Source organism: Onychomys torridus, chromosome 7 (genome assembly GCF_903995425.1).
Source record: "Onychomys torridus chromosome 7, mOncTor1.1, whole genome shotgun sequence".
Taxonomy (NCBI): Eukaryota; Metazoa; Chordata; class Mammalia; order Rodentia; family Cricetidae; genus Onychomys; species Onychomys torridus.
The window spans coordinates 10,129,164-10,155,191 of NC_050449.1; the positions used below are offsets into that span (position 1 = coordinate 10,129,164).

Here is a 26,028-nt window from a genome sequence, read left to right on the forward strand (position 1 = left end):
TCTTCTGGGTGGTGTGGGCTTTGCTTGTGCCTATGGGCTCTGTTCTTCCAACTGGTGTGGGTTGTACCTGCACCTGTTCTTCTATCTGGTGTGGTGTCACTTGTGCCTATGGGGTCTGCTGATGTGCTGGAGAGGGCTGTTCCCAAGGAGGTTGTTCATAGCAAAGTGGGTCTGTTTGGTGTATGTGGCATTTATGCCTGTGGGGCTGCTGTTCTTCCAGCTGGTGTGGGAGGAGCGTGTGCCTCTAGAGGCTGTTGATGCAGTGGGAGATGGTTGGCCAGGGGAGGAGGAAGGGCCTGGTGGGTTTATGCCTTGGAGTGGGTCTTGCAGGTTCTAGAATCCAATGGATAGTGGCAGTGGTGGAGCAGCCTGCCCACAGGACTCTTACCTGCTGGCCAGTTGCTTAGTAACTAATCTTTCAGAGAACACAAATTGGAATCCCATGAATCCCAGCACCCATGATAGGAATTCCACAACACACACACACACACTCAGTGCTAGGTGTGGTATTGCACAGATCTCAGATTTCAAGACCAGCATGAAGCCTGGTATACAGAGGGAGTTCTAGGACAGCCAGAGCACTTACACAGAGAAACCCTGTATTTAGAAAGAAACAAATAAATTACAATGGACTGTAACTCCATCTCCCAAGGCACATTCACAGGCACATACCCACACCATATACATCATTAAAATAAATATATGAGAATTTTAAGTTATGACTATATACATTTCTGAAATATTTTCTTCTAGTACATGTAAATATAAGCAAAACCATACCAAACAACACTCAAACAAATCTAGTGATTTTTGTTGCATTCATTATTTGTGAGTGTAGGTGGGTGTCTGAGTATGTGTGTGTTCATGTGTGTCTCGGTATGTGTCTATGAATGTTGCATGTGTGTGTATCTCAGTGTGTGAGTGTGTGTAGGTGTATGTGTGTCTGAGTGTGTGTGTTGCATGTGTGAGTTATATGTGTAGGTGTGTTTGTGTAGGTATGTGCATATGTCTGAGTGTGTGTGTATGTCAGTGTGTTTGTTGCACGTGTGTGTTATATGTGTAGGTGTGTTTGTGCAGGTATGTGTATGTGTCTGAGTGTGTGTGTGGGGTGTCTGAGTGTGTGTGAATGTGGCCAGGGGTGTGTGTTTTGGATGGCTGTCACTTTGGGGAGTTGGCTCTCCCTTCCACCGGTGTTTCTGAGAATTGATAGGTCTTCAGGCTTGTGAGCAATTGCTTTTATCTGCTGCTCCATCTTGTTGACCTTCCATAGACAATATCAGACATGTGAATGAGGGCAAGGCTGGACCATGTCACCCTAGAAGACTGCACAGCACAGGGAGCCTTTCTGAGGCCCAACTGTAGAATAAAACAGGGTGAGGGCACCATATTCTATCTGCAGAACCAGCAACGGCCAGAGACTGACATGGACCTTGAAGCAATAGTTCTCAATCTTCCTCATGCTGTGACGATCCTTTAATACAGTTCTTCATGTTGTGGTGACCCCCGACCATAAAATTATTTTCTTTGCTACTTCATAACTGTAATGAATGCTATTGTTATGAATCATAATAGAAATATCTAATATGCAGGATATCTGATATGTGACCCCTCTGAAAAGGTCGTTTGACCCCCAAAGTAAAGAAACACTGGCTTGGAGATTGTTCTTCTGGGAATAGAAGGAAGCTCATTTGTGTTCAGGCATAGAGGTAAGAAGAACTCATGGAGTGGTGATTCATGATGGCCACATGAATTTGCCTCACAATGAAATGAGGTGGCATTGGGCCAGTGAGATGGCTAAGTGGGCAAAGATGATTGCCACCAAGTCTTTTCATCTGAGTGGGATCCCTAGGGCCCACATGGCACATGGGGAAAACCAAATACTCAAATATTTTCTGTCCTCCACACTTTCACCCTGGTTCATACACTCTTAGATATACAACACACACTCACGCACTGGTGTATAAAAATGTGGATAGGCTTAGGCGTAAATGGGAAGTGTGCTATGGGAGAAACAAATAGAAAATGTTCACTGCAGAATGACTTATTCTTCTAGGTTAGACATGAAACAGAGGAAGTATCATTGTCCCAAAGATCCCACTGTCAGAAACTACAATATTGGAAATAAAGTCTAATTTCAACATTTTGGCTGCTTTGCCTTTATTTGGGAACACTGAGTAAGATACATTCTTAATACACCAAGTTTGAGAAGTCATCTGTGACTCTCAAATGATTTTTGACTTTGTGTGTGTGTGTGTGTGTGTGTGTGTGTGTGTGTGTGTGTGTGAGACTACTAATCTAATGGTCAAACATTTGACATTTTGCAAGAAATGGAATAAAGGGGGGGGGGACTTGAATTTTCATCTTTCTCTACAGTTGGCCTAGAGGATGAGAGGTCAGTTTTGAGCAACCTCAGCTGCACCTAGCTCTCTGAAACCCAAAATGATCAGCCAATGAAACCTCAGCTGGAAGCCCAGGAGTTACCAGTATCCAGAGGCTTGCCATGTTCTGCAAAGAGGAAAGTGCATGCAAGTTTAGCACTTAGAACTGACAAGGAGCTCTCTCAGGCGTGGCCAGTGTCCTGCAAACTCAGTCAAAACTCCGAGGCAATGACCTTAGCAAGCTTCCTGAGTGCAGGCAATGAGCTGTAAGGCAGGACATACATTTAGGGGTCACAGGTCAATCCACCTTCAGAAACTGTCACAGGATGCTGTGGGCCAGGGCTCAAAGGTACAGGGTTGACTATCAAGTCTTCACTCACAGACTGGGATGGAAGCTCTGGGTTCAGACTTGTGTCTGCTCGTTCTGCTGGCTGGCGCCTCTTGACTGGAGCCTCACTGGTGGACTCCTGAACTCCCAGTTCACAAGGACGACGACCAAGACTACGTCTTCCAGTTGACAAGTGGTGACCAGAAGATAGACCCAGAGTAGGTGGTGTGGCTGGGGCCGGATCAGGCTCCTGGACCTCATCAACTTTGGCATCTGATGGTTGCCTGTAGCTGCAAGGAATCTTATTGCCAGTGGCTGTAGGCAGAAGAGAGTGTGAGCCCTGGCGAAACCGGAGATGCCTCAGTCCTCGAGTTTTTCTTGGTGATTGGATCACCCGCCAGGTGGTAAGCTCCTGGCCGGTAGACCCCATAGTCTCTGTGTGGTCCACAACTGCCTGATCTTGGCCACATTTCCACAGCTCATATCGCTCGGGCTGCAGGACCCGAGCAAAGGCGTCCATGGAGAAGCTCACCCTGGCCTCCCCACAGCTACACTGAGAAACCCCCCTGCCATAGTCGATCCACCTCGGGGTCGCAAAATTGATGGCCTCTGCACAGTTGAAGCCATGGTTGAAGCCAGCGTGGTAGCCATAGGGAAAGGTGACCATGAACTCCCCGGCCTCCTGCGTCATGCGGCCAAAGGGGATGCCATTCTCCTTGAGCACAGTGGGTGAGATGAGTGCCACCTTGTGCCTCAGGAAGGCCTGGCAGCCCTGGGAACTGCCCGGGAACAGCTGCCTGGCCAGGTGCTCCAGGCGTCGGCCATGCTCAGGGGGCACCGCATACCACGTCTTGGGCTGCCCAAAGTGCAGGTAGTTGATGCTGTACAGGTCCATGTCCTCCGTGTGCCACGCGAAGGTGGTCTTCCACATGCCGAAGTACAGGTAGGGCGTGTTGACACCCTCAATCACAACGCCGCATTCCTGCTTCAAGAGGTCCAAAATGCTTCCCAGGTGCGCCACGTTCCAATACTGAGTGTTCTCATCAAACAGGGAGCCGCTGACATCTGCCCCATAGATTGGCGACCCAAAGAATCGACTCTTCCAGTATTTTCTCTCCAGATCTTCAAAATTCCAGTGTGGCGGGGTCCGGTATTTTTTGCTGTTGGCCAGGTCACGGTACTGTCCCACTGTCATGGCTTTCTTCTTCTTATGGAATTGGGTGAACACACCTGCCTGGCCGGACACCACTTGCTGGAGGGGAGTGGTTATTAAGATGTCCCAGACGTCCTCATAGGACTGCCTGGCTCTCCACTCCTTGGGTGGGATGACCTTGGCCAGTCCAGCTCGGTGTGCCCCTTGGGACTCCATGTAGGCAATGTACTTGTCGAAATCATTAAACTCTTCTTTGGTTGGACGAAATATCATTATGCTGCAGTTTGAATTCTGAGCACAGTTGGTCTTAGACTTCATAGCTTCAATTGAAATACTAAACTCCAATATCTACACAGGATTGAGGAAGCAGTTTTGGTTTTTTTTTTTAATAAATGAATTGCTGTGAGTATGATGTAGCAGGATCTACCTGTCAGCTTCTGTGAATGTAATAGGAACAGCCTTCCTAGGTTTGCTGACTGACTAAGAGTCAGCACCCTGGCATCAGCTCAGTCCAGGCGCTGAAGGGCCTCAGGCTCTACCGTGTTCCTCTGTTGGGACCTGGGTCTTTCCTTTTGTCATCTGTTGGATTGCACAGACAAGGCTGCAGTAAAATCTTATCTTCAGGGAAGTAACTAAAACAAAATCTGAAAGAATAAAGTTTGAAACATTAAGCAAAATAGAAATGAAACATTCAATTTTATAGTGATTTTAGAAGTTGGTCCTTAGCATACTGTCTGTACACAGTAGCTCATTGTGTCATTCATAGCATGGTGATCTGTATTACCTTAACATAGTTGGGGGAGATAAACACTAAAGTCAAAGAAGCATGAATAATTGGATTAGAAAGAAAAGAGTGATTAGAAATGAACCAAATATTTTTAAAAATCTAGGTAATTAGAATTTAAAGAGATTGTTAAGAAAAAATGTAAATATGGGTCATGAATTTCCTTAACTCACATTGTGTGATTTTATGGTCACATAAATGCTTTGCACAGACCAATACAGGGTGACAGAGATATGAGTAAGGGCTGTCCAAATGTATGAGAAATGGAAATGTTAGTATTCAATCAGACCAGAGCCATGGCTCTGTATAAGAGAGAAGGTCCAGAGAGTGTTGGTGGTTGGATGGAAGAGAAACCACAGAGTAATGATGGACCATTTCATCTATTCTATATAAGAATAGTGATGATGGACTGTTTCATCTAGTCTATATAAGAATACTAATGATGGACCGTTTCATCTAGTCTACATAAGAATAGTGATGATGGACTGTTTCATCTAGTCTACATAAGAATAGTGATGATGGACTGTTTCATCTAGTCTACATAAGAATAGTAATGATGGACCATTTCATCTAGTCTATATAAAAATAGTGATGATGGACTGTTTCATCTAGTCTATATAAGAATAGTGATGATGGACTGTTTCATCTAGTCTACATAAGAATAGTGATGATGGACCGTTTCATCTAGTCTACATAAGAATAGTGATGATGGACTGTTTCATCTAATCTATATAAGAAAGAAAAGGAGGGAGTCAGGAGAGGAGAAACTATTTCATTGTAAGGTTCATTTCTCCATCAGGTCAAACATTTTGGTGAGGGTACTGGGAAACGGGGGTGCAAAGCATGGGATACTGAAAGTGGTTTCTAGACTAGCCACATTTTAAACTGGATGCTTGTTTTGTATCTGTCTTGGGATCTTCCCTAGTTTTTGCTCTGTGCTGTTACAAACTATTTCTCTCCTGTCACAATCTCTCTCCCCAAATCCTTAGTTCTTCTATTCTCCCCTTCCTGACTAGATGAACTTGACCCTCATCTTCCTTCTCAACAAAATACTATCTCTTCTCGTCTCCTCTAGCTCTCTTTAGGAGTTTATCACCTTGACCTTGGTTGGTTGGGACTTTTAAAAAGTTTCATATCCTCCCCCTCCACCTCGCAGCTATTCCGTGGAGTTGGCTCCATCAGCACTCCCACTTTATGAAGACTGTCATGTGGAGAAGATGATATGAAAACCCATTAGCTTGAGTCCTCAGTCCCAAGTTCCATCTGGTCCTGTTGTATTCCACCCAGTATACCTAGAGTTTCGTCTCTATGTCACACTTTTTCCCACGGGTCTTAGAACTTTATTGTAGGCACTTGGAACTCTTTTATTGCAGACAGAATTAAATGAGGCCCGTCAGCCCACAGCGCCCTGTCTCCTCTTGGTTGCAGCCTCTCCCTCCTGCTCTCCTCCAAGGAGAGGATACTCCTTTCCTGAGCTAGTCCTTAGCACCTCGCGTTCACTCCAGGACTTCCGGCTGTTAAGCAAACACTATCACCATTTTCGTTATTACCAGTCACCAGTCTTTCATGAGTAAAGCTGTTTCCTTTTCACCTTCATTTCAGTACTAAAATGTGTCAAAACTTCAAAGTTTGCATTCAAGAGTCTTCCATGACAAACTGGCCCCTCCCACTAGATGGCGCTCTAGGGGTCACCCTTATTCATAAGGGTGGTTTGTGGAATAGCTCCCCTTCCTCCAAGTCCCTGACCTCCAGGGCACTAACTCTCTTCTCTGGATTTCCTTTTTCTCCTTGGATTACCCCGCCCCCAGACCACCACCCACCATATGAGTGCAACCTTATCTCCAAGTTCAACTCTCATTCTTCATAACGTTCTTCCTATCATGCTGTTGGTATTAGTTGGTGCTGATCTGTCTTTCCCTTCTGTATAACTCACTGTCACAGTCCCTTTAATACTCATGCTTTCAACTTTGCTTCTCTGTGTTGGATCTTCCCCTGAGGCCCTGAAAGTATATATAGTCTAAAAAAATGAGGTAATTTAAAAGGTGACTTAAATACCACACTGAGGATCTTTCCTCCTCTAGAAATAAATGATTCACCTCTTCTGTCACTGGACAGTTATTATTTGCTCATATGTCCACAGTTATTACCAACCACATGCAAATATTTACCTCAGCTTTAAGTATGTGAAACAGCACATCCAGTAAAATATTGGTTGAATAAAATTCCTCAGAGTTCATACTTGTAAATGAGATGACTTTATTGTAGCATTATTTTAAGATCTTTAGTACATAGTGCCAAAGCTTTTCTCTAAGAAATGATAATTCCCCAATGTTACAAACTTATTTTTAAAGCCTTTTACTATTTGGTGACGTATAACTCAAGTTATAATTTACATTTCTTGGATAACCCTGAAGATAAAACATTTTTCACCAGTGCTGGCCTTTGAATCTCATCATATTACCTCATTCTTCTCTCTCTCTCTCTCTCTCTCTCTCTCTCTCTCTCTCTCTCTCTCTCTCTCTTTTTCAAGACAGGGTTTCTCTGTAGCTTTGGAGCCTGTCCTGAACTAGCTCTGTAGACCAGGCTGGTCTCGAACTCAGAGAGATCCACCTGCCTCTGCCTCCTGAGTGCTGGGATTACAGGCGTGCGTCATCACCACCTGGCTCTCATTCTCTTTTGTCTGTTTTTTTTGCTAACAGTGGTGTGTTTCCAACCTATTTATATGAACATTTTACATATAATATAAACATGATACACCCCAAGTCCTTTGTTAGATGTAGTTCTGCCTATTTGGCATATTTCTTATATTTCTTTAATTCCACTGAATTAAAATGTTTAATGTATTTTTAATGTTTTATGTTGTATATACTTCCCTATGTAAACACATGGAAGTATTATCTTAATTTTTTCTTCTTATGTGAGAATTACACTTTCTCTTCTGGGTCTCATTAACTTTTAGGACTGTTCTGTGGGTTGTGCTGTAGCTGCCTCCTTGTTCTTTATGGATAAGCTACCTATGCTGTCTGTGGTGGGCTCATTTGGTCTGGCTCTCCCCTTTGCCCCAGAAAGCTTCTCTCCCAGTGTCCTTAAATTGATTAACCTGACAAACCAGGCTATCTTCATGAAGTTCCCAAGTGTCTTCTTTCATGGCTTCTCCTGCTCTTCTCCTCTGCATCACCTGTTAACTGGACACTGGAATGCCTGTGGATTGAACATATCTTTTTATTCCTTCCAATTCTCTATTTTTAAATCACTATACAGCATCTTCTGAGATTTTTTTCTTATCTTATATTTTTCACTTCTGTTGAACTTTTGATTTGCAATAGGTCATTCCTGTTGCCTTTGTTTTTGCTGCTTGTATGGATTCCCCTTTTCATATTGATCTTGTTTTTCAGACACATTTATCTCTAAAAAATGCTAAAATATTCATGGTTTTTAGAGTTTTGTCCCTTAATCTGACCTCTTTGAAGAGGTTGCTTGTCTTGGTTTTGGTCTTTCATATATACATTCAAATCATCCTCAAACAACCCGCTGTCCTGAGCTGGTTGCAGAACAGGAAAGCTGTCTGGAAACTTGGGAGTACAGTGCCTACCTGCACGGGGACCCACTTGCTTCCTCTAGGTTCATATTCAGCAATGAAGGGTCTCCCAACTTTTCTCCTGGAGGCAACAGGTCTTCTTTCTCCACCCGAAGGAAAACAGCAGCTTAAACTTCCACTATCTAACTTGTGAACATTCACCTAACTTTGCTCACTCCTAATGATTCCTAGAAACCTCCAGTCCAGAAACTAGCTTTGCTCCTGCTGTAGAACATGAACCATAATCTTCTGCTCTGTCTGAGTGACAATGTCCTAGATCTCAGAGAAAAAGTCTCTTTTCCAGAGGTGCCCACTGCCATGGCATCCTAAGGCCCTCGGGTCCTGTAGAGATAACTGTTGCTTGGCTTCCTGCTAATTTAGGACTCTTTTGTAGGATTTTATAAATTGGCATGTATTTCTCCATCTAATTTTAAACTTCAAACTTTCACATTTCACCACTATCTGCTCTCTTATCTCCTTTAGGTCCTTTGTAAGTTTGTCAAAATACAAATCCTATTCCTGTCACTTTGAGTTTGGTGAAATAAAAAAGATGGCATTTAAATTATTGTTTTCATGGCTCCTCCCACCCAAATGCACTGCTGTGCATGTCCTTGTATGAATTATTGGTTCATGTCAAATACTTCTGGCCATCATCCTTGACTTCGTGGTCTCTTCCTCTCTCTCTTTACTTCTTTCTGCCTTCACCAAAGTTTCAATTCATGCATTCTAAGCCAAGCTAAGACACTGCTGCATGAAGTCTTTACTAGTCCAAGGCCTGGGTGAGGATTCTGTCTTCCAAACTCATGGTTACTATTTAGCAGGTGCTTAAGGAAAATTACTGAAATGGGAGCTCCCAGGAGGCAGTCTGCTTGGCAGGCAGCTTTCACCTCCAGTAGGCACAGAAGGCAATGAATGCATTGCTTCTAGAGCTGTGTTTGTTTTCTTACCCAAGGCCCAGGGTATGTCTCTGCCCCATACACCTTGGTGATCCATTCCTCATAAGCTGCAAATGAAAGGGAAAGTGTGGTGGTATTGTGTTCCCCAAAATATTGTGCACTCTAATAAACTTATCTGGGGTCAGAGAACAGAACAGCCACAATATTAAACATAGATGTTAGGCAGTGGTAGCACATGCCTTTAATCCTAGCATTCCAGAGGCAGAATCCATCTGTTCAAGGATACAGCCAAACATGGTGACTCACACCTTTAATCCCAGAAATGAGCCTTTAATTCCAGGGAGTGACAGCAGAAAGAGAAAGATATATAAGGCGTGAGGACCAGAAACTAGAAGCATTTGGCTGGTTAAGCATTTGGCTGGTTAAGCTTTTAGGCTTTGGAGCAGCAGTTCAGCTGAGATTCATCTGGATGAGGACTCAGAGGCTTCCAGTCTGAGAAAACAGGATCAGCTGAGGAACTGGAGAGGTGAAGTAGCTGTGGCTTGTTCTGCTTCTCTGATCTTCCAGCATTCACCCCAATAACTGGCCTCAGGCTTTATTTTATTAACTGTAGATATAACCATCTTGTTAAATAAGAAACACAGAGCCAATTGCAGAGTTAAAAGCCAAGAAGTCAGAGCAATAGCTGAGAGCTGAAAACCTTACCCTTGACTGCTGCTCTGTCTTTCCTCTCTGCAAGAGACCAACTGCCTGTGTTTTTCTCGTTTTTATAGACTTTCTGTTCTGCCTTCTCATTGGTTGTAAACCCAACCACATGACCTCCTCGTCACTGCCTGTCTATACAGACCTCCAGGTCTTCTATGGTTGGTACTGAGATTAAATGCATGTGTCGCCATGCTGGCTGTATCCTTGAACACACAGAGATCCTGCCTAGCTCTGCCTCCCAAGTGCTGGGATTAAAGGCATGCACCACCACCACCCAGCTTCTGCTATGGTTTGCTCTAACCCCAAGGCAACTTTATTAACATACAAATAAAATCACAATTCAGTACAAATAAAATATCACCACAATTAATAAGTACCTTTAAGATTCATGCTACAGGAAAGTGAAAAGGTGGCTTTTCCTGTATGTTTGTACCTATCAATGCCAATATTTCCTGTGGACATTCAAGTCAAGAGTATATAGGAAGTATGGGTATAAAAAAATATACTTAGCAGGAAGAATTGGTAAAGGTTATATTGTGACATAAATCCTGAAGACTGGGATTTGGTCTCTAAATCCAGCCATGTAAGTGTCACATTATGACTTCACTGTGGTCTGTGATAAACTGGGCACAGTGTTACTAACTTCATTCTAGTTACTTTCTGGAGCATGGGACCTGGGATGGTGATAGTGGTATACAACTACAAAGAGCCCTCCTTACAAAGATATATCACTCAATATATTATAAGTTTTAGATACACCCCCTAGTGAGTCTGCAAGTCTTGTACATGACTCAACACTGTAACACAATCTCCCTTTGGCTTAAATTACAGTAAAATTTATAGCATACAACTGAGAGAAGCCTCGTCCATACATATCCTCTCCTGCATTCCTGTTCTCCAAAGCCAGCTGCGTGTGTAGTTTAGTATTTCTTCTGCTTTTTGTGTTTTTAGACTTTTCAATCTCAGATATCATGAACACATACAATAAAGGCTGTGATTTTATTCTGTGATGCCCCTTCCCAACACACATAGATTATCCCTGCCCTCTCTTAGTTCTAGCAAATGTTCTAGTTAAAGTACTGAATCTTTGCCACATAAAATTAATCACAGCTGATTTGTGTAGTGAATAATATTTATAAATTTTCCTCTTCTCTGTTTTATACATACTCATTCTCTGATTCATTTCTAGAAATTTGAATTGAAGTGCACAAAGCAAACTGGGTTCTGAAGCAAATTTCTCTTTTCAGAAATACTCTTCCTGGAGCCCTCATGCTTGCTTGAAGCTGAGCCAGTATTCCTAGGTAGTTGTACAGCCTGCACCCTGACAGTTTCATCCTCCATAATCCAGAGATCACCACTCTGTGTTAGAGCCTTCAGGCTCCTTCCTTGTGTACTCACTTGCTTAGGCAAGGAATAGCCACTGGGAACATCCCTGGAGCCTCATTGGAGGTTAAGGATCTCCAGAAGGGGTTTGAAGACTGCATCTAGGAAGAATATCCAACAATCTGTACTGGGTATTCATAAAACCTTCTCTTACCCAAGGCACCAAAGATGCTGAGCAAAACTCATTTCCATCTAGTATTTCTGTCACCGTTGCCTCTGCAAACTCGCCACATCCATCACAAATATACACGGCAAAACTTATCTAGGCTGTCTTCCTAGGTCAGTGTCTACCATCTTTGCTGCTGTCAAGAAGCTGTGTTAAGAATTCTGGCTTCAGCTCTGATAAGGCAAGAATCATGTCAAAAGTTTCCTGACTATGAAACAAGAGCCTTAAAGTTATTGGGTGACTATAAATAACACACCTGTTTGCTAGAGTTTGGATCTAAAGAAATCTTTGTTCTATGCTCGTGATTTCCTTTCAGAATTCTACAGACATTCTCCTGGCTTCTTTTCAAAAACTCAAAACGCACCAGCTTGCTAATCCTTGTAGAAATTCTGCTCCAGGTCTGTGCACACTTCTAGAATATTCCTCTGATTGTTTTCTACAGTTTTGTTAAGGTATGAATGGTGAGTCTGCTCAGCTACTGTTCTAGGCATGCCTCACACAAACTCCTGCTGTGCATTGCTGTGAAACAGTCTTAGTTTCAGGTTTCCTTTCCGACTCCATTTCTCCTCTCCATCTCTGCAGAAGCCAACACTTGGGCACCAAGCCTCATGACTGAGCCCTTAACTTGATTACCTCTCTCTTCAACATTTTGTTCTTTCGTTATTAGCCAAGCCTCCTATCATTTTTCAGTTCCAGAAACTACTTTAGTTGTGTTGAAAGCCTACTGTAGATTAATTGCTGCAGACTTTCTCTTCTGAGAGGTTTAGTTTGTTTTAGGTTTGTTTCATTTGCTCTCTGCACTGCATTTTCTTTCCGTGTTCACTCTATGAGGATGTTCGGCTCCCCTGTATCAAGTTAAATGTATTTAAGCAGGCACTAAGTAACTGCTGTGTTTGCTGTTTGCTTTGAGTGCTCTAGTAGGAACCTAGTCATTTCCTTTGGAGATGGTGACACCTGGAAATATCTAAAGGTGAGTCTAATTAAAAGACTTGAAATTTATACTGGGGGGGGGGGCAGGACAGGGTCTCTCTCTATAGCCCTAGCTGTCCTAGAACTCACAGAGATCCCCCCTCTGCCTCCCACGTCCTGGGATAAAGGTGTGTGCCACAATGCCCAGCTATACATTTTAAAATTAGTAACAGGGGTCCAGGAATTTTAGTCTCTCGTGGGTTTTTTGTTTTTGTTTTCAAGACAGGGTTTCTCTATGTAACCCTGGCTGTCCTGGAACTTGCTCTGTAGGTGAGGTTGGCCTCAAACTCGAGATCCACCCCTCTGCCTCCCAAGTGCTGGGATTAAAGGCATGTGCCACCATGCCCAGCTCTACATTTTTAAACCAGAAAGTAGGGCACAGAAATTTGTGGTGTCTGAGGGGTTGTTGGTTTTGTTTTGTTTTGTAGACAGGGTTTCTCTGTGTAACCCTGGCTGTTCTGTAATTTGCTCTGTAGACAAGGATGGCTTTGAACCCAGAGATCCACTTGCCTCTGCCTCCTGAATGCTGGGCTTAGAAGTATGCTCCATCATGCCCAGTTTTTTTTAATGGACACACACACACACACACACACACACACACACACACACACACACACACGTATAGTAGTTGATGCTGTAATCTCAGCATTCCAGAAGAGGCAAGAGGACCATGAGATTGAGGGTAACCCAGGATAAGGGGTGAGTTCCAGGACAGGCAGGGTTGCACTGTGGAGCCCTCTGAAACAAACAGAAATCAGATAATCTATGACAAAAGCTTACAATCCAACTTGTAAAAATTGGTAACTTCACCTTTCACATTTGCTTCAGGCAGTTTTTAATCTTTAATGAGCCAGAATTTACACACTGAAATGTACACTTTAATGCTGGGCAGCTAAAGTGCTTTTTACATGTAGTGATGTACAATCACCTCTGCAAACTCATTGTAAAGCATTTCTATCACCCCAAAAAGCATCTGTTTCCATCTTCAGCCATTTCTCACTCCCATCCACACCAAGGCAACCCTTCTACTTTCTCAATTTGCCTACTCTTGATATTTAATGTAAGTGAAATCTAGAATATGTGGTCTTTTGTACACGGCTTCTTCCATGCAGCAAATTCTTGAGATTTGTGTTGTATTATTACATACCAGTATTTTGTTTCTTTTTATAGCCAATTAATGTTCTATGGTGTACAGATAGACCACATTTTACTTACCCATTCATCAGTTGACATAAATTTAGGTTGTTCTCACTCTGAGGCTATTACCAACAATGCTCTTATGAACATTCATGGACAAGTCTGTCTCAACACCTAAAATTGTTGGACCAACTCACAGCTCTATATAACATTTTGAGAAATTGTTAGTTTTCCAGAGATAGCATTTTTTTTCTTCCACAAACATTTATGAGGGTGTCGATTGCATAGACATCTCCAACAGTTACTGTCTTCTTTCCCAGAGAAATTCCAAGGGTGATCATCATGGTTTTAACATGCACTTCCTTAGTGACTAACTATATTGAGGATCTTATCATAGGCTTATTGACCATTCAGCATGCTTTGGGAGAAATTTCTGTTCAAACCTTTTGCTTTATTTTATTTCTTAATTGTAAGAGGTCTTTTTTTTTTTTTTTTTAAATCTTGAGTATGTCTTCTGAAGTGCATGTTTGGATCTTTTTGTTTGGGTTGGTGTTTTGAGACAGGGCCTATCAATGTGGCTCAGTCTCTCAGCTGCTGGGGATACAGGAATGTGCTACAGCACCCAACACAAATCTTAAAACTTGACCAAGTCCAATCTGCCAATGTTCTAAGTTGTTACTTGGCATTAGTACTGTGTCTGAGGCACTAATTAGTTACTAGTCTGAGGTCACAAAGCATTTGCTGTACTGTCTACTAAGGTTTTGTTTGACCTTTAAGTCTATGATCTCAATTGAAATTAAGTTTTGCATAGGAATCCAAACTCACTCTTTTGTAGTTGGATAGTCAGTTGCTTTGGCACTGTTTTGGTTTTGGTTTTTTGTTGTTGTTTGTTTTTTTGTTTGTTTGTTTTGTTTTTCCAGACAGGGTTTCTCTGAAGATTATTTTCTCCTTGAATTGTCCTGACACTATTTTGAAAATTTGTTGATTATAAGTGCTTTTGAGATCTGTGTTCCACTGAATCTGTGCACGTCAGTGTCAGTGTGGTCTACCTGGTGGCCACCCTAAAAATATACCAACAGAATAGGTCAGTTTTGTTTCTTCTTTCCTCCAGGAGCACTTGCTAGTCAGCTTCTTGGATTGTCGACAATTTGATTGATTTATTTCATTTATTTCATTATTGTTGGCTTACTAAGATTTCCTTAGTTTTGGTTCTATGAATTATAACAGTAGTTTTTTAAAGTTGGTTGTCCAGTTAGACTATTTTCTTGTTAACATGTAAACTTTCAATGTCTGGAACAAATTCTGACTGTTATTTTGTTGCAAATACCTTACTTCTAACTCATAAACTCCATTTAAATTATAAGCCAGACATATTTTGAAAAAATTAAATGCAATTAAATTTATTACTTTTCCATTATGACTCACTCCCTTACGTCTAGTTTAAGTAGTCACTCTTCTTGAGGCCACAAATGTGTCTTTTATTTACTTACTTTTGCCCAATGGAAATCAGAAGATCTGGAAGTAAATTTGGACAGCAATAAATAGCAAATAGAACACAATCCAGAATTTGAAATTCTCCATAAATGGTCAGATGCTAACTCAATTAATTATAACTTTTAGGTTTCAAATATAGCATGACTGAGATTTATTTATAATTTTCTGCTGTAATTTTTGCTTCTCTTACAGCTTTCTAGTTTTCTGACATCTTTGTTCTTCAACACCTATGTAGATACAAATAAATAAAAAATTCGAAGCTAAGATCCACATATGAGAACATGTAGTATTTGTCTTTCTAAGTCTGGGCTACTTCACTTAATATATTTTCCAGTTCAGCTGGGCGGCAGTGGTGCAAGCCTTTAATCCCAGCACTTGGGGGTGGGGCAGAGTCAGGTGGATCTCTGTGAGTTCAAGGCCATCCTGATCTACAGAGCGACATCCAGGACAGGCATCAAAACTACACAGAGAAACCCTGTCTCGAATATATATATATATATATATTCCAGTTCTATCCATTTTCCTGCCAATTGATTAATCCCACTTTTTAAAAAAGATTTATTTATTGTGTATATGGTATTCTGTTTGCATGTATGCCTGCTGGCCAGAAGAAGGCATCAGATCTCATTACAGATGGTTGTGAGCCACCATGTGGTTCCTGGGAATTGAACTCAGGACTTTTGGAAGTACAGCCAGTGCTCCTAACCTCTGAGCCATCTCTCCAGCCCCTAATCCCATTTTCTTTATGGTTGAAAATTCCATTGTGTATATGTCCCACATTCTCATTATGAATTCATCTATTGATGAACATGTAGGCTGGTTTAGTTTCCTAGCAATTCCTTTTTCTAGCAGCCATGAACACAATGAGTAATTACCTTTTTAAGTAGGACACTTAGTCTTTTTGGTGCCTAAAGATGAAATAGCTATGTCATGTGGAAGATCTATTTTTACATTTTGAAAAGCAAAACCAGACCTTCACACTGATTTCCATAGTGACTAATACCAGTTTGTACTCCCATCAACAGTGAATGAGGCTTCCTCTTTCTCCAAATCCTCTCTAGCATTTGTTGTCATTTTCCTGATAGCTATTGTGACAGGGGTAAGATGGAATCTTGAGTGGCTTTATTTGCATCCCCAGATGGCTAAGCACTTTAGTTGTGTGCTCTGGGTACCAATACTCTATCAGCTGGCAAAGAATGCTCCTCTTCTGTAGGTGGCTTACTAGTTTTGCTATAGAGAAACCTTCCAATTTCTTCAAGTCTCATTTGCTGGTAATTGTCCCGATTTCCTGAGCTACTGGAGTCCTGTTCAGAAAGTCTTATTTTTTCTAGTCTCTTCAGATTTGGGGGTCTTACAATGTGGATGTAAATGCACTTACAGTTGACTTAGATGGAAGATGAGAGATAAGGATCTAGTTTCATTCTTCTCCATGTGGAAATCCTGTTGAAGAAACTGTCTTTTCTCCAATGACCATTTTTAGTACTTTTGTCAAAAACCAGGGGGCTTAGCAGTATGGGTTTATGTCAAATTTTTTTGTTTGTTCTGTGATCCACGGGTCTACAAGTCCATTTTTGTGTTGGCACCTTCTCCACCTCCCCCCTCAAATAAAACACTGTGTTTAGGGAGAACATTAGCATTTTCTTTTGCTTTTAGAAGTCCTGTTTCTAAATTTTCCATCCACTCCTTCATTTGTACACGTCTATGTGACTATCCTGTTTTAATTTCTATATTACTTATCATTGATAGTTGGCATGCAAAATCTCACCATCCATATCCATCCTCTTTGCAGAATTTGACTAGATTTATAGTTATACTTGAGCATTCTTTCTAGAGTAAATTCAATTCACTCCTGTTCATAGGAATTAGGATTACACTGAAATCACTAAAAAAAAAAAAAAAAAAATTGCAGCCAGATTTCATAGCTCTTTAATGGAGCACTCTTGCCTATTATCTGGTATTTACACAAATCTTGATGTACTTCAATCATACCTTAAGCATGAAAGTAATATATCTGTTTCCTTACATTCTACAAAGCCTTAGGATTTGTGTGTTTGTGAAACAGAAACTTTTCTCATTATTTCTTGATTTTACATTCCTTCTTAAAGATTATTTTTATTAGTTCTGTTTTGACTGACCACCGAGTATAGAACATTTCATATATTATCATACTTCTGTCACTCAGTTCTTATTCTCCTTTGCTTTGGAACTTGACACAAACCAAATTCTTGGCAACTTGAAACATCCTTTAGTGAAATGCTAAATGTTGCCTGACTTAGCAAAAATTTTATACTCATTGAAGATTGTAGTAAGAGTTGATCTAAACTTTAATACTAATCTATCTCATCATTTATCACCTAATCTAAGACTTTTAAATATAAAGGGACCCAGAGATGACATCAGAATCTTATTAATACATCAAATTAAAAAGCAAAAGAAATACAGAATTGTATTTTCCCAAACTGCAAAATAAATTTTTCAAGTACTATAAATACTTTAGAAAACTGACCACGGAGTATGGCTATAAGTTTTTAAAATGGCAAAAATTAAAAATATTCAGAATACGTTCTTTACGTACAAAATAATAAAGTCAGAAATTAATGACAAAAATACTCCCAAATTTGTAAAACTGAAAATATTTTAAAATAAACCCTTAATAAGAATGAACCAAAAAGTTAAATAGAAAATTTATTCTACATAAATGAGAATAAAAATACCACTTTTCAAATTTGTGGTATATTAGCAAATAATATTAAAGACAAATTGAAAACCTTAAAGAAATAGGTAAGGCAGAAGGCTAGAAAATTATATGAACTAAGTAGGCAATTATCTGGAAATAAATTTTTCAAAAAATTTTAAAAGGAACTAAAAATGAGACCAGAAATGTATGAAATACAAAACCAACATGAGATAGAGTACAGAGAAACCCAAACTTTTGAGAATTTTCATATACGTGAAAATGATGAAGAACAAAAGTAATAGACACAATGGCCAGTGCTAGGAAGACAGAGGCCATTACTGTAAAGGAAGTGGAAGCAGAATGAAAAAGAGTATGGATAATTTTATACTAATACAGTTTTTAAATTAAGGGAATAGATTGCTAGAAAAATAGACACAAGAAAAGAGAAAATTAACTAAATTCATAGCCATCAAAGAAATTGAAGTATCAGCCAAACTGTTAGAACATTCCAAACTCACGACAGCTGTACTGGGTAGTTTTACCAACCTTTTTTTTTTTTTTTAAATATAATTCCAATCTTGGGTAAATTTTCCCAGAGAACAGGAAGTATGCTTCCAAATTTGTATTATGGTACTAACCCTAAGGACACTAGGAAAAAGAAAAATAGTTAATATCCCTTTTGAACACTGACACAAAAATCCTAAATAAAGTATGAGCTCCCTAAGACTGCACTGTGGTCCAGATGGCTTAGTCCAGGAATAAATGATTAGGTAAAACCTGAAATAAATCTATTTAACACTTACATATTAAAAGGGAATATCAAATGCAAAACCAGTATTTAATAAACCTCATCATTTTAAACATGATGTTTACACTTACAGACTAGTGTGAGGTCAAGCCTTCACCAGGGGAGCTTCTTTTCAAAGCATGCCGCAACTGTAGACACTTGACTAATCAGAGTGCTGGGAATAAATGGCTGTTGAATGCTCAGCCCTAAATGGGACACTTGTATCACCTCTTTAAGGTTCAGAAAATACGGTGGAAGGGCAGGAAGAATGTCAATGCCCAAGGAAGTGGTACAGCATGCTGAAGACTACTCTTGAGCATGACACAGCCTTTGCACTCTCTAACTCAGAAGCTGTGCTATAACTACACAAGACTGGATTTGCCAGCATCCTGCCAGAGAAGAGGGAAAGACTCACAAGGCCCGTTCCTCTCTGAAGATCTGTAAGTAATTAATGATTTCCAGAGGAAGACTTTCCTCAGTGGTCCAGCCACTGGTAAGATGCCCATGCTCCAGTAAGCAACCCAAATGAAACTCATTGGGTCACAAAATAAAACAAGGAAGTAGATGTTAAAGCAGAAAAGGGATTATTTGGGAAGAGGAAGTAGGATCAATATGATCAAAATATATTATATGCACATATGAAAATGTCACAATAAAACCCTCTATCAGGTATAATATATAAGACATTTTGAAATATATTATTTTTTCAGCAATCTAAAAATATTAAGAAAATACCATAAAATATATTATTGCAAACCTTCAGCAAAATTGTACTTAATAGTAGTAGGTTAAAAGTCTTATCTTGGGACTGGAGAGATGGCATAGTGGTTAAGAGCACTGACTGCTCTTCCAGAGGACCCTGGTTCAATTCCCAGCAACCACATGGCAGCTCACAACTGTCTTTAACTTCAGTTCCTGAGACCCAACACCCATGGCAAAACACCAATGTATGTGAAATAAAAATAAATAAATTTTTTTAAAAAGTCTTATCTTGCAGACCAAGAAAACAACAAGGACACTTGGGATCAGAAGCTTTATTCAACATTGTCCTGGAAGTTCTAACCAATACAAGGCCAGGAAAAAGGGAAAGCAGAATGGAAAGCGACTGAAAAAGAAGAAACACATTGTCATTATTGGTAGATGGTATGTATATAAAAATATTCAGAGTAAACCACTTGAATTAACAGGAGAGTTTGGCAAGTTCTCTGAATTTAAAATAGATATATGCAAAAATCAATTATGCTTACATAAACCAGTTAGAAATGATCAAAATTTAAGAATTATATCATTGACAATAACATTAAATATTAATGACACCTAGAGCCAGCAAGAGCTCATGAGATTTCTATTAGGCAGTGATGTAAATATACAGAGAAGCAGTATACTGACACACTTTAGAAAACAAAGATGATCTAAACAAATGGGAAGACAGACTCGTGCCTAAATCTAAAGACTTGGTATCATAAAAACATCACTTCTTAAATTTGCAAATGCAATGTTATTCCAGTGAAAACTCCAAGTGTATCGAACTTGACAGTTGGCTCCTGAATATACAAAGGGCAAAGAGATCTTGGTAGAATGGAAGAATAATAAGAATTGCTGAACTAGATGTTAAGATACCACTATAACAGTAGACAAATGCCTGGTGTCTGAGAAAGGTCTATGAAGTCTTCAGAGAGTATCAGCATGATTCCAAAGAACGTTCTCAACTAAAATACAGCATGCATTTGACAAAAAAAAAAAAAGGACCAATAAGTTGAACTACCCCCAAATGGAAGATTTCCATCTATCAAATTCAGTATCCAAGATGTCCAAATGAGAAGCAAAGAAGTGTGAAGTTATATGTGCATCATAAGTAGCAGGAATTACTACAAAGTATTAAGAATTCAGAAATCTGTAAGGAAAAGACAATTCAACAGGAAAGCCACTCACAAAAGGAACCAAAGTAGATAATAAACATGAATTAGACATCAAGGAAACAGTCAAGATGTCAATGACAGGTCACTACCCACACTGCCAGGTCAGATGAAATTGAGATGCTGACAGTATCAGGCATGGTGAGATTCCACAAGGAGAGTTCTCCCCCTACTGATGTGATTCCTATGAAATGCACGTGCGTACTCCTCTGCACACTGACAAGAATAGCTGCAGTAGCTTTATTTGTAAATATCACTGTAACAGAAACATAACAGTTAGATTTATAGAGTAAGTTTTTACAGTCAAATTCCACACAGCTACACATAACACACATTAAGTGGGATGGCAAGAGAAAGACACAAAAGTTAAGATTTGTTCATATAAACATTAATGTATACATAAAGCACAAAGTTGACAAGACTGAGTTTCATTTAAAAATTCATTCATGGGCATTTAGTAAAATATATTTGGGAACTAGGGAGCTAATTCGGTAAGACTACTTGCTGTACAAGTGTGAAGACCTGAACACTACTCCTCAGCTCACACCTAAGTATGTGGTCACAGGGATGCATTTTTTTCTTATGAAAAAGTTCACTTTTTTTTTTTTTTTTTTTTTTTAGCTATCGGGTTCATAGATGATGAGTCTTAGTAGATGTAGGGGAAATGATTCAACTGGTAAAAATGGAGAGATATTTGATTACAATTATAATTGGATTGGGGGATGCTAGCCTACATAGAATTTTGTTAATAGAGAGAGGAGCCTGACCATCACATGAGTTTTCACTAAGAGATTATCTTCTGAAAGGAATTTCTTTCTCTGTGTCTTGTAGGTTTTCTTTTGCAATCAAGACTTGGGTGAGCAGACGAGAAGTGACCTTTTCCTAGGGATCAGTGCAGTGGTGAACTGCTCAACAGCTTATTTCACATATACCATAAAAGAAGAAACATCTAAAACAAAGAAACAGCTTTTACACCAGACAAGATTTCTTCCTGTTCAGGTTAATTCATTCATCTGTTCACTCATTTCATTTGGAAAAGCTTTACTAGGCAAATATTAACCAGGATGTCACAGCTGGCTGGTTTTCTGCAGTTTTTATTTGGTTGTTTGCTTTTTTTTTTTTTTTTTTAACATTATGTGTATTAGTCACAGGAGTAGAGCTAAGTATATGCTAAAGACTTTGCAAAACTTACCTTCTAATCTGACATTTAGCTGTTGACTTTGTTTCCATCTCCTACTAATAACTTACTTCTGTAGCCCGGCTCTCCTGATCTTTCTATGTAGACCAGACCGACCTCAATTTCAGAGATCCTTCTGCCTCTGCTTCCCAGTGCTGGGATTAAAAGTTTGTCTATCCAGGCATAGCTCATAATAAAAACATTTTTAGACAGGGTTCTAGACTTAGCCTGAGAAGTACTGGGACCACAGGTATGGGCCACCACACCCAGTTTAAATTTAAAATCAAAGTGATTTTTAAATTGTCTATTATAAGGCATGAGATGTGCTGCCTTCATCAAACTGTCCTTCCAAATGGCAGGTACCAGACTTTCTGAAATTTTCTTCTGAGGTTTTTAAGACTTCTTTTATCCCCTTTGGACATGATTTTTCTATAACCTTTGAAGCTGGAATACATACATTGTCTCCTCCATGCAAACAGTCAATTTTGCAATCACAGGTATTGCATATAATATCTTACCACATTAAAACACTACCTTTGCTATATTAAAAATGAAGGTGCATATAAAGCTGGTGTAATCTGCAAGAGATGAGACAGGACATGTGTCACTAAGAAGGTTTTGGGAATACGACTGAGTACCAGGATTCAGACAGGATCACCTCATCTCTAGTGACATATGGGTAACCTGCCTGATAAGCCAGGCCAGGAATCCTTGTAGAGGAGAATTCTATTTCTAAATTCAAAGATCTTCCATTATAGGACTTGGGAGATGGTTCTGTTGGTAAAGTGCTTGTTGTACAAGCATGAGGACCCGAGTTTTGACCCCCAACAAGGTGTGGCAGAGGACACTTGTCAACCCAGGGATGGAAAGACAGGAGGATCTTCAGGGCTTCTGGCTAGCCAAGCTAGCCCAATCCAATAGCTTAAGGGTTAGTGAGAAACAGTTTCAAAAACTAAGGTGAAAAGCAATAGAGGAAGACACAGACATGGACCTTCACAGGCTCATGCACATACATGAACTGCACATACACAATATCTTCTAAAGAAAGAGGATTGCCTTCACAGGCACACACATGAACTGCACACACACAAAATCTCCTAAAGAATGAGGATGGGGAGGGAGAAACATTGCCAAGGGACAAAATGAGCAAGCAGGGGGCTGTAAGATGATTGCAGGCAGAATTGGAGGGGGGGCAATTACTATTCTGTGGTAATCAGTTTAAAATAAAAGCACAGAGGAGTCTGAGGCAGAGAATTGCCATGAGGCTATCCTAAGCTACATAGCAAACTGGAGGCTAGTCTGGGCTACATAGCAATACCGTGCTTGTAAACTAAAGCAAACCAAAAAAGGTTAGTAAGTTATATGATTTTTTTTTTACCAGGAAAGTTAGCTGGTAAGTGAACTTTACGTTTTTATAGCCAGGCGGTAGTGACGCACACAGTACATGGAAGGCAGAGGCAGGTGGATCTCTGTGAGTTCAAAGCCAGCCTGGGGTATGAGTGAGTTTCAGGAAAGGCACCAAACTACACAAAGAAACCCTGTCTCGAAAAACAATAACAAACAACAACAACAAAAAAGCTTTTAGGAAAGGAGACCTGGAATCCAATAAGAGATAAGTTAACAGGGCCACCTGTAAGGGATTTTCTTGATCAGATTATTTTAAGTAGGATGGCCCATCCTAAATAAGAGTAGCACCTTCTAGTGATAGTCAGAGAAGACAAAAGAAGGCCCTAGGGAAAAGTCTTGGGTTTGGCCTGCTTGCCTTCCATCTTGCTGGCCAGTTCCTCTCCCGTCTTCAACTTGCTGTCCAATTCTCTCCCGTCCTCAGCTTGCTGGCCAGTTCTCTCCCGTCCTCAGCTTGCTGGCCAGTTCTCTCCCGTCCTCAGCTTGCTGGCCAGTTCTCTCCCGTCCTCAGCTTGCTGGCCAGTTCTCTCCCGTCCTCAGCTTGCTGGCCAGTTCCTCTCCCCTGCTGCTACCATTGTTAGTTGACATCAGAATCCATCTTCTTTAGTCTTCCAATATGAACTGAAGACCAGTGGCTCTCAAGGAATCCTTCAGGCATTCAGAATCATAATGGGACTGTTTGCAACTGCTGAGACATGTAGCCTTGTGGACTGTGTTTCTTTCTACTCAGTATGGACATTCATACTGCATCATGTAAGCCAATCTGGTAAACTCTCCTTTAATATATATTCACTCTATCAGCTCTGTTCCTCTGGAGAACCCTAGTTAATACAGAAATCTTTCCAACTTCATTTCTTTTTCCTAAGTGTTCCCACTATTAAAATCAAAAGCTTTATGGTATCATTTTCTTAGTATCAGGTCCAGTAAGTTAAAAACTTTTTTGTTTTTACCTATCATACTATAATACTTCCAGACTATTTTAATCAAATGGTTTTAATTTTGTGAACTAATTTTTCTTGTGTTTAGTGAATAAGTCAACATTTCAATGGACTTTTTGAGGGGTTGATAAAGGCAGCTGGGATATTAAAAACTAGGCACGTTCATGTCACCATCTTACCATTGAAATTTCATTCCTCTATTTTATAACATGTCATTCATTCATTCAACCAGTACTTACTCAGCACCTATTATGTACCATGTACTGTTCTATATGCAGAGGATACCAGTAAATAAAGAGGGTCCCTGCTTTTCTGGAATTTAGGTTCTAATACCATTAGACAGACAATAATATTAGTAACAGCCAATATTGACTTATCGAGTCTACTTGCTGAAATAGTTATGAGCACTTTACAGTTATGCACTTACTACAGTAACAGAAAGAATTACCACCTTTGCACAAAGGATGGAGAGCATGAAAGGGAAAATAATTTGCCCAACTGTACACAGCTAGGGAGGGCAGAACTGGAGTCACAGCTAAGAGTCACACAGATGCTTAGTCTCAATACTTTGGCTCACATCAAAAAGAAAAGGGTGCATAGCATAATGAAAACAAACAGTAAAGCCAGCTGATATTCAGTATTATGAACGCATAGAACTTGGAGGAATGGGGGCACAGTATGCATGCCAGGGGAAACCCCACTGAGGAAGCAGCAGTGGGCTAAGACATGAAAATGGCATTATAGCTGTCTTGGGGCAGAGGCAAAGAACACAGTACAAGACTGTAAAAAACAGAAGAATGCATGCCTGCACTGGGAAGGCTGAGGCAGGAGAACTGTCAATCAGGAGACATAAAACTTAAGTTCAAAGTCAGCCTGGGCTATACACAGCAAGACCTTGTCTCAAAACTCAAAAGAAACAATGGAACCTCACCTTTCTCTGAGAAACAGAAATGCACAGTTAAGTGTATCTAGAGTGTGGTGTACTCATGACTGACTGAAGCCAGGAAGACAGACTGTAAAGAAACCTCAGAATCAGGTTAAGACACGTGGCTATTTTATCCTAAGTGCCCAAAACACGATCGTTCTGTGCAAAACCATAGGAAAGACCATTTGGAGGTAATTATAAATCCAAGAGGAAAACCACAGTGGCCTGAGTGAGGGTGGTGGCCAGGAAATGAACTCAGGACAATTTTTACAATACTGGACAAGAATGGCAAGAGTGAAGGAAGTGGATCTTGGGCTTTGGGTTTGAGCCACTAATATGATGGCAGTGTTCTTAGGTTGTGTGAGTCTGAGGGAGGTATATAGCTTCCATAAGAAAAAAGAAGCAGTTCACCTTCTACTTCACAGGGAGGGGGTTTCTTCTCTAATTCTTTCTTCATTTAAAAGTTCCAAAGGGAGGATTGGAGGGCACTGAAATGTTCAAATGTTTTGGGAGACCCTTCCACTTGGGACAAACTGGAGAACCCAAGCTACCGTCCCTCAAGCTCTCAATGATGGGACACCATGACAACGTTGGGGAAGCCATCTTAATTCCATCTCATGCTCTTCCTGACAGTCAGGCCCACTGGTCTCTAAATGCTCACTGTCGTCAACACTCCTGGCATCTCCCCTCACACTAGACCGCTTAATGCATTCAGCTATCTCTCTCTCTATATATACATCTTAACAAGCAATGCGACTATAAACCCCTGCCTCCAAGGCTGGTGGTTTCGCAGGAATGGTACCTTTGGAAAGCTCGTGGCTGCCCCCGCACTTATTTGCGCCTTCTTCATATCCACTTAAGTGACAATTCTAGTCCCTAGGCTGCGGGGTCTACTGAGGAGCAGGAGCCGTTGGGTCAGTTGGCACGCTCTCCTCAGATCTCACGCTTGCGAGGCGCGGACCGACTCCCCGGCGCCTTCTGTCCTCGCAGCGCCGCAGCCAAGGAGTCTGGGAGGGGGTCGGGGAAGGAAAAGACGCAAGAGAGATTAAGTAATTGGTTCTCAAAGACACAGGATGATATTTAGGGTCGACTCCGAAGCACTGATTTCAAACGCCCGCCCCCTGAGCCGCATTGACTCCGCCCCTCGACGACGTCACACCAACTTCCTGTTGGGTCTCTGCGGATTGGTCGCTGCATCAGCCTCTGAGAAACGGTTAAAAACCCGGATTTGCTT

General features: G+C 40.6%; 1 protein-coding gene across 1 annotated transcript; it reads right to left on the minus strand.

The window, feature by feature from the left end:
• Positions 1-1,601: 1,601 nt before the first annotated feature.
• Kdm4d (lysine demethylase 4D) lies at positions 1,602-25,905 on the minus strand. Its single transcript, XM_036191630.1, has 2 exons — positions 25,597-25,905; positions 1,602-4,503 (listed from the first exon to the last, which is right to left on the minus strand). Exon 2 carries the CDS (start codon positions 4,175-4,177, stop codon positions 2,663-2,665), a length of 1,515 nt encoding a protein of 504 aa, XP_036047523.1. The 5' UTR covers positions 4,178-4,503; positions 25,597-25,905; the 3' UTR covers positions 1,602-2,662.
• Between the last annotated feature and the right edge of the window lie 123 nt (positions 25,906-26,028).

Coding starts and splice junctions, on each gene's coding strand:
- Kdm4d (XM_036191630.1), bottom strand. CDS start 4,177: ATGAAGTCTAAGACCAACTGTGCTCAGAATTCAAACTGCAGCATAATG.